At 29.3% G+C, this 9,774-nt stretch overlaps 1 protein-coding gene across 1 annotated transcript; it reads left to right on the top strand.

Moving 5' to 3' along the window:
* Positions 1-5,801: 5,801 nt before the first annotated feature.
* LOC107939172 (gibberellin 3-beta-dioxygenase 1) lies at positions 5,802-8,736 on the top strand. The gene is made up of 2 exons (XM_016872453.2): positions 5,802-6,293; positions 8,122-8,736. The coding sequence occupies exons 1-2, from the start codon at positions 5,818-5,820 to the stop codon at positions 8,681-8,683; spliced, it is 1,038 nt and encodes a 345-aa protein (XP_016727942.2). The 5' UTR covers positions 5,802-5,817; the 3' UTR covers positions 8,684-8,736.
* The last annotated feature ends 1,038 nt before the right edge of the window (positions 8,737-9,774 follow it).

The following is a 9,774-nucleotide window of genomic DNA, read 5'->3' as shown; positions in this document are numbered from 1 at the left end:
CACCATGAAGAAGATGAGCATATTTTGCCATCTTTTTCCCATTTAATTCTATTTAATAACCAAATGACTAAGATGCCCCCATTTAAAAAAAAATCTATTTCACCCATTTCTTATGTCTATTTTTGTCCATCAACTAACTAATGGTCTAATTACCACATAAAGACCTCCAATTTAAAATTTCATATCAATTAGATACTTCTACATATAGAACTCAACTTTTGCACTATTTACAATTTAGTCCTTTTGACTAAATTGAGTGCCCAAACGTCGAAATTTTCGAACGAAATTTTTACGAAAATTTTTCGTGAAATTGTAGACCATAAAAATATAATAATAACCATATATTCCCTCGTCGGATTTGTGGTCCCGAAACCACTATTCCGACTAGGCCCAAAATCGGGCTGTTACAATACCCAACAGAAATAGGGGTTTAATTGAACGAAATTCAAGTTAGAATAGATATAAGGATTGAATTGCAAAGTAAGCTATAAGTTTTGTGTTTTAGGGACTAGATTGAGGAAAATTCGGAATTAAGAAAATATGTTGAAAATTTAATAGTTAAATTTGAGTTTAAATGAAATTTGAATAGGAATAAGGTGTGAATTGGTGTTATAAATTTGGTTATTAACATTTTTCATCAAAACAGTTTTGGGAAGTAGCAATGGTCTGACTTTGAAAATTCACTAAAAATTTTATAAATTGAACTAGAGGATGAACAAAATATGGAATTAAAGCTTATTGAGTCTAATTTCTTATAGTAGAAACAGTGTAAGCAATTAATTGATGAATCAAGAGATATTTGAAATTTTGTAATACTGGTTCGGGGTGATTTCGAGATGCCTGTTTTAACTTTGGAAAATCATTAAAAATTGTACAAAAATTATTATGGAGTGTAATTTATATATGTGAACTCCTTAATGAATCTAGTTTCAAAATAAATAAACAAGAACCTTATTCGAGTTCTGTACAATGAGATAATTTAGTTTTAGTAGAGAGAGGTCAGAACTGTCAAATGAAATAACAGGGGAGTATTTAACGAATAAACTGTATTAAATGGCTAGACCAAAAATTCTGGAAATTTTATGATTAGAAGATATATGAGTCTAGTTTTAAGGAAAATTTACGTATATTAATTTGGAGTTTCGTAGCTCAAGATATAAATAATTTAGTAACAATGACTCAAGTAGACAGCTTAATGGTGAAATTATATATATACATTAAAAATGGTTAAATTTGCATGTTTAGGCTCATGAATTAAATTGAATCATGTTGTATTGATGATTATAAATTATTATTTTCGTAGCCAACAAAGAACATGAAGCATCAGCATCGAAAGGAAAGGAGAAAGTCATCGAGTACTAAAACGGGAGAATTACGGTGTGTATTACTATAATTCGAATTTTAATTATTATTGATTGCTGAATTTTTTTTATTGTTATGTATGGTAAGTAAGACTTGAGGTAAGTATGTGAAATTGATATGAATATTGAGTGAAAATGAAAGTGATGCAAATTGAATCAAATTGAATTGAATAAGTGAATTATGGAAGATGTAATTATTTGAAAAGCGTATTGATTGAAAAATGATTGGTGATTTGAATTGTGAATTGAAAGTGATATAGGATTGAGAAAGTGAATTGAATACCCTATTAACTAGTCGGGCTGAGTCGGATATAGTTGGCATGCCATAGGATTGGAAGTGTTCAGGGATACTTTGACCTCGAGTCGATGAGACACTGGGTGTCACTATATTTCTTCGGATAGATTCGATGAGGTACTGGGTACCAACTTTACTTCGGCTAGGCCGATGAGACACTGGGTGTCAACTATTACTTCGAACTATCCGATGAGGCACTGGGTGCCATATTGGTGTGTTTGGTTGGATCCGTGTATCCGCCAAAGTCCGAGTTACGTTAATAGGGTGAAAAATTGAAATGTGAATTTGAGGCATTGAAACGAGAAAAATAAATTGAATTACGAATTGAAATTGGAATTGTGATAATAAGAGAAAAGTATGAAATGTATATTTATAAGTGATATAAATTTAAGTTTGAGAAAATACATTGATTTATGAATTAGTACATATGACATTAATTGTTAGGTATTTTAATATTTATGTTTTTACTATTGTTGATATAATTTGAATTATGGTAATATCACTGAGTATATCCATACTCAGCGTACGGTTGTTTCCGTGCGCAGGTTAGTAGAAGTCAAGTGTCCCGGTTCAGCAACCAAAACATTCCCGACTCCAACACAAATTTGGTGATGTATATTTTTCTTTTGGGTAAAGGTGGCATGTACATAGGTGTTATATAGTCACTTGAATATGCATATTACTTTGGGTAGTGAAGGTTGAATTATAAGATTTAGATGGTTAAATGAAATGGTAAGAAAAGTATATGATATTTTGATACATGAACATTAAGTTGCTAAATGAATGAAGTTTTTAATCAATTTTGAATGATGCTATGATAGTTATTAAGTTGAAATTATGTTAATGATATAAATATTAGTTATATGAATGTGAAAAATTGGTACTGGTTGTTTTAGTTTGAATTTGCAGAAGGTTTTAGGTAAAAATAAGCAGACCGAAATTTTTATAAAAAAAAAAATTCAGAATATTCGAACAAGTTCCGTTCTACTTTTAACACGTGCTTGAACTTTGAGAGTTCAAGATAGGGACTCAATTATTATATTATACCATAAAAGTTATATTAATTGTAAATTATTAGTAAGTTGTCTGATATGTCCGGTAATGCCTCATAACCTCGTTCCGGTAACGGTTTGGGGTTAGGAGGTGTTACATTGAGAGTCTTATTTGGGTGTACTTAGCTAACTATATGAATGCATCTTCATTATTCATTAAATACAAAATTGTTTTTGTTTATTAATAAAATTTTCAACTGTAGAAGTTAGTTTCTTTGTGTAAGATTGCGTTCTTATGATTTTTTAGACACAATTTTCTTCTCGATTTTTTTTATTTATTGGAGAGCTGATTAGAGTCATTAATTGAGTTTATTGGGGTTCATATCTCAAAGGGTCCATCTTCTACTCCTTATTTTATTGCTTATTTATTACTTTGAATATTTATTCTTTATTCTTAAATTTATTATTTTAGTCATTTTCTTTGTTTTTATTATTTTCCTAAATCTATTTGGTTTCTTGTTTTCAAGTCAAATCTGAATATTTCTTTCTCGAGTTTAACAACTTGAATAAAATCTTCTTCCACTGTCCCTTATCATTCCTTATTAAAAGTTGTATACATAAGTAAATCAATTTGATTTCAAAAGTAAAATCGAAACAAGCAATACTTGTACAACTCCTTACCCGAGAAAAGGATCCCACATTGATACACTTAGTTCACTAACTTCACATAACTTTATCAAAGCCTAAAAACTTTATTTGAACTTTATTAGAATTTTTTGAAGTAATTTGAAACATTTATAAGCTTCTTTTAAATTTTGGTTGCAATCAAGAGTCATTCAGGCCAAAATGAACAAAAATAGGAGAAAACATGGCACTTGTACCATACATCTTCCCAATATCAATACATGCATGAATGCAGAAAACCCAGAATTAAGCTTGAAATACCTCAAAAATATATCTAACCATCTTTACATATTTCCCGATCAATCTAAATCATATTTAAACCTTAAGATATCTCATAAATCAACATATATTCAAGGCATGACTCAACCTTGATTCACTACACCATCAAATTCTTTCAACTTCTTTAAGCATTTTTCTTTTCGTTAAAGTTCTTATACATTGCAACTCAAAATACTTATGTATATGTCATAATCTATACCAAAAATTCAATTTCAAACAAGATAGGAAAGTTAACTACCACGTAAACATTAACTCCGCATTAGCATAACCTCACTCTAATCAGCTTAACTTAGTGCATAATATATTAATTTTAACTATTAATGATATGTCTAGAATTCGCATCAATAATAAAAATATATATTAAATTATAATATATTTTAGAACAAAAATGGTGGCCGAATTGATTAGGCCATTGGTTTACTGGTTCAATTGCTTTGATCAATTCAATTGGTCCATTCAGTAATGTTAAACAAATCATTAAAAATTCATAAAAAAATATTATAAAAAAATTATTCAACCGGTTCAACCACTTAATCAACTGATTTATACTAATTTCTGAGTCAACTAATCTAATACATTTTTCTCTACCAATATCTTGACCGCTTCCTGATCCAACCAACCAATCCAGTCTGGATCAAGTAACAATGTTCAAAATCCTCCTAAATAATTAATTTTTTTAGAAAAAAATGTTTTTAAAGTTTAAAATTAGTTGATTAAAATCCAAATTTAAATTTAATTCTATCCAAATAATAAATTTAGATTAATCCAAAATTGTAAATTTCAAATATTATAATTACCAAATAAAAAAATATAAATAAGTCTAAAATTTTAAAATCCAAATGCAGATAAAGTCAAACGCTAGAGTACTCAGCTAACCTTGCAAATAACTCGAATTAGATTAATATGAAAATAAAATATTTATAACTCTAGTTACTTAAATTTCATAGGAAAACATATAATTTTTAATATAAAATTTCATATTAAATAACGACACATGTTATTTTTTTAATCTAATGAGCCGACCTGACTTTAAAAAAAAAAAGGGGAGTGGCTTGATCTCCTTGATTAAGAGACAAAAGGAAATACAAATAACGCTGGCTATTTGAATTATTATTTTCTTATGCAGTTGTTGTTATTTGACTTGGCTTTTAACTATTACACTTGTGCACAAAGCACGCAAGTCCCTTCTTATCATGGAACATTAAAACTGTTATCAGTCATTGCGATGCATGAATTATCTGTTCCTTCTTTTGTCTGATTCAACCAATCACCCAAAAATCCTTCCAAATTTCACACCCAGACAACATTCTGTACAAACAGCCACCCTTAACCACTTCTATCTTATATATCTATTCTTATACTTTTATATTATAATACAAATCTTGATTGAGTTGGTTTCACGAGTCAATCATGTATTAAATTTACAAAAGTATTCTGCTGTAATTAATATGATGGGATTTGAATCCCGACTAAGTGGATTAATAAAACCTTAATTTTACCACTTACCCAAAACTTCATTTTAATGTATTTTGTACATTTTTTTTAATGTGTACAATTTGCTATCTCCATTAGTTGTGTATATTAATAATATTGTTAATTGACGTTGGAGTCAAAAGTCAACTCTGACACTAACTCACAATTAATAATAAAACCATGATAAATAATTGTAGTGTATTTAGTATTGTTTATATGATGTATTTATGTGTTTAATTTTATTTTACTCATAATTTAACCTAATTTTTTTATTTTAATATAGTATATATTTCATGTGTTATTATAATTAATTACTTTCAAATCATACATTTTATTGTTTTATTGTATGTTATTTTTATACACACATTTGTATTCTAAATCATGGTTTCTACGTGCATACGCATGTAATAGGGTTTCTAACTATATATATAATTCATACGAAATTTGATACATTAAAAAAATCATATTACATATTTTGATAGGTTATTATATTTATATTGTGTTTGTGTTTATATTAATTTTTTTATCATATCATATTTTAATTATTTTTCAAATATTACATTTGTTGATGTTGATAACATGTTAAAATTTGTCGGAGGCAATTTAATCTAAATTTAATTCCAATTATATTATATTAATACATGACAACCTTATATGTGTATATAATTGCATATGCTTTTTTAATTAACCCTAAGCATACTTTATTTGTTTAGTTTTTCTCTTTGAACTTATCATGACCACCACTACTACTCTCGCCCAAGTCTACAGTGAACATCCTATCCACCTCCGCGATATCATTCCTTTGGATTTCAACTCCATCCGGTCAGTGCCCGACTCACATGTGTGGCCAATATCAGATGACTTCTCATCCGATCACCAGTTACTGGTCCCGATCATTGATCTTAAAGATCCCAATGCTGTAAAACTTGCAGGACATGCTTGTGAGACATGCGGTGCGTTCCAAGTTATTAACCATGGAATTCATTTGAATCTTCTTGAAGAAGTGGAGTCGGAGGCTCGACGGCTGTTCTCTCTCCCTACTCAGACGAAGATGAAGGCGTTACGCGAACCGGCAGGTGCCACCGGGTATGGTCAAGCTCGGATATCCCCTTTTTTCCCAAATTATATGTGGCATGAAGGGTTTACCATCATGGATTCACCGACTGATCATGCTAGGGCACTTTGGCCGACGGACAGTGCACGTTTTTGGTAAGTCCTTGCACTTTTCTATCATTTCATGCATGCACGTAGACAACCTTCGATGAAAATAATGATAAAAAAAAGTACGAATATAGCTTATTCATTGAAGCTTAATTTCTTCATTTCACTAGTAAAATTTTCACGTTTCGTGTTGGAGTGATTATTTTTTTGTATAAAATTATAAAATATAAATTTGAAAGTTAAAATATATTCTAATTCTATATCCTCTATTTTTCGGATTTAAAAATATAAGTTTAATTGTTACTACTATTTAAAAAGGTAAGCATCGACTTAAACCCTAAAAAAAATGAAAAACCACGTGTTAGTCTTAAGCTTTTAAGATATCAAATTATATATAATCATGTAATCTTTTAACCGAAAAATTAATTATCTTAACTATTTGAATTAATTAATAATATTATAAAAATATATAGATCAAATTATATTAAAATTTAAAGTATATAAATTCAATTTCAAATTTAATCATATTAAAAGAACCAAAATGAAATTTAATGTTTTTATAAAATAAAAAAATTATTAGTAAAAAAAACCACCTATTAAGAAAAATATGGTCCTTCCTTTTATAGATCGGAATATAGATTTGAAACTTTCCCTTTTATCAATAAGAATCGAGATGGATTTTGATCTATTTATATGAAAGTGGATTTTATTTTTACCCAAGAAAAATCTGTCACTTAATGGGAGTAAGGACCTTTTAATCATTAGATCCTTGATTGGCTATTCGATGGAGCTTTGAGTAACGTTAGCTAGAAACTAAGTTTAAATTAATACTTATTTTTGGAGATTATTAACATAAGATTAAATTTTATGAATGTACTCAAATAAAAGATTTTTTTAATATCATATATTAAGTTTCAAAATTTTTCTTTTCTTTTCAAGTAAAAATTAATTAAGTTGTTATATATTTTATTTTAAACACGTTAGATAAATTTAATTTTTATTACAAATTTATTTAAACATATTCGTAAAGATTTTTGTAAAATTTTAACTTTTATATGATTAATTTAAAAGATTTAAACTCTTATGTGAACTATTAATTAAAAAATACTAGGACCTATTTTGAGTATTTAACCTAATTATAATATAAGCTTATTAATGTAATTAATTCTCCTTTATTTTTTGTCTTTTATTCATGATTTAATTTATCATTGTTTGATAATTTGAGAACCAAGAAGAGAAAAAGACAAGATTAATTTAAGCACAACACATGATAGAAACAATTTAATACAAACTTCTATACATGCTAGCTTTAGAGTGCGTCTAATTTTTTATATCCAATCGAATAGGCTTTCATGCGCAGGTTGAAGTAAGCTAATAAGTTAAAAATTGCCTGTTGAACTCCCTATATTAATCTCATCAAATAAAATCAAATTCAAAATTTTAAAAATCTATCAACTATTTTTCTCCAGCTCTATAAAAAATTCATTTTAGATTTTCGTTAGTTTTTAAACTTTGTGAAATTATCCCAAAATAGATTAAAAAAGTAACGTTTGTTAACTTTACTAAGGTGACATTCACGCGTCAATACTTAATTAAAATATTAAAAAAATTAAATATATATTTATACTCTTTAATAATATTGATAATTTATTTTATAATTTTTGGGTTTTTATTTTTAAATTTTTTAAAAATAATTAATTATGTGGCAATGTACAAAGTCAATAGATGAGTATTTCTGTTTTTAAAAGAAAGTCGAAGATTGAAGTTGGAATATTTTTCTTACTTACATGCATTAAGGGGAAAGAAATAATCTTATTTAAGCTCACATTTGACACCATTTCGTCCATGCGTTTTTCCCTTTGTTACATACAAACAGCGATGTAATTGAGAGATATCAGAAGCAAATGAAAGTTCTGGCAGAGAAACTCACAGATCTCATCCTCGAGTCGTTGGCAATCTTCCGAGAAGACCTAAACTGGGACGTAGGTTCACCTTCCACCGCTCTTCAGCTCAACTCCTACCCTCCATGTCCGAACCCAAATCGAGCCATGGGTCTAGCCCCACACACCGACACATCCTTCTTGACCATTCTACACCAAGGCTCCACAAGTGGCCTCCAAATCTTCAAACAAGGGACCGGTTGGATTTCGGTACTACCCGTTAGCGGTGCCCTGGTGGTGAACGTCGGCGACCTTTTGCATATTTTAACCAATGCTCGGTTCCCTAGCGTGCTTCATCGAGCTGTTTTGAACCAAGAGGGGTTTCACAGGTTATCAGTGGCTTACTTCTACGGATTACCCATTGATTGTAGAGTATCGCCATTGTTAAAGCTCTTAGATTCAGGCGAAAGTCCTAGATACCGACCTGTGACAGTGAAAGAATATGTGGACATTAAGTCTAAGAATTTCGAGGAACCACTTACTTCGATTAGAATTTAATATTAAAGTGACATTTTCTTTTAACATTAACTCGTTTTAAACTGGCGCGGCGCATCAATATTTAATTATTATAATAATATATTTTAAAATGTATTATTCAATCAAATACTAAAAACAATGTTTTCTACTTAAATCAAATATAAATAATTAATCTTAAATAGTATAAAAATAATTAACTAGAATAAAATGAATTAAAAATAAATGGACACATTTACCATCAAAATATCAAATGCAATAATAAAAATATGGTTCCTAATACTCATTTACCACTAATATTGTATATCTATGTCCTAATAAATATGATTAGTTTTGTTAGAATTAATTTTATCTACCAGCTGCAATGTCGATTGTGTCTTGAGAAATAGTTGACAGAAGGATAAAATTTTGACTTATATGAATCGACATACTTTTGACACAATCTATTTCGACCTTTGTTTGATGGATCTTAAAGTTTGTAAGTAGCCTACTAATTAATGAAGCGTAAACATGTTGAAAACAAGAAAAGTAAGGATTTGATTAAGACTTTCAATCTTATAGAGGGCAGTGTCCACAAAGCCCAAGCAAAATCCCAAGTTGCTTTCAATTCAAGAAACAAACCAAAACTTGTGGGAAGCTCTAGGCCGAGCTCAAGGTGACTTGGCCAGCAAGCTTTCTAGTTAGGACTTGAAATGAACAACAAAGAAAATTACAAATCTAACACAAAGAAATCGAATATGAAAACAAAGGAAATTGAATAGTGAAAAGATAAAAGAATTGTCTAGAAGGATGAATCCTAGTTCGATTAGGATTCGAAGAACAAGCTGCCGATTATGTGAATTCAACTTGTAAGAGGTTTTCGATTGTGTACTTATGTGGAATGGATGTTAAAGGGGTGGCTGGAAACACAACAATCAAAGGGAGGTATGATGATCGAATGCTTTAAGAGTCTTCCAAGGTGTATCTGAATTTGAATGGGAGTTTCTTGCAACCAAAGAAAAATTAAATAGGAGGGAAGTTAGACATGTGACGACCCATTTTTGTCGGTGTCATAGAATTCAATTTTGGGCTGGGTTTCTTAAACCGAGCTACCCAAGAAGTTAAAACGAGAGGTG

Source organism: Gossypium hirsutum, chromosome A07 (assembly GCF_007990345.1).
Source record: "Gossypium hirsutum isolate 1008001.06 chromosome A07, Gossypium_hirsutum_v2.1, whole genome shotgun sequence".
Classification (NCBI taxonomy): domain Eukaryota; kingdom Viridiplantae; phylum Streptophyta; class Magnoliopsida; order Malvales; family Malvaceae; genus Gossypium; species Gossypium hirsutum.
Note: the sequence above shows the minus strand (reverse complement) of the source record. Positions and strands in the feature narration are given on the sequence as shown.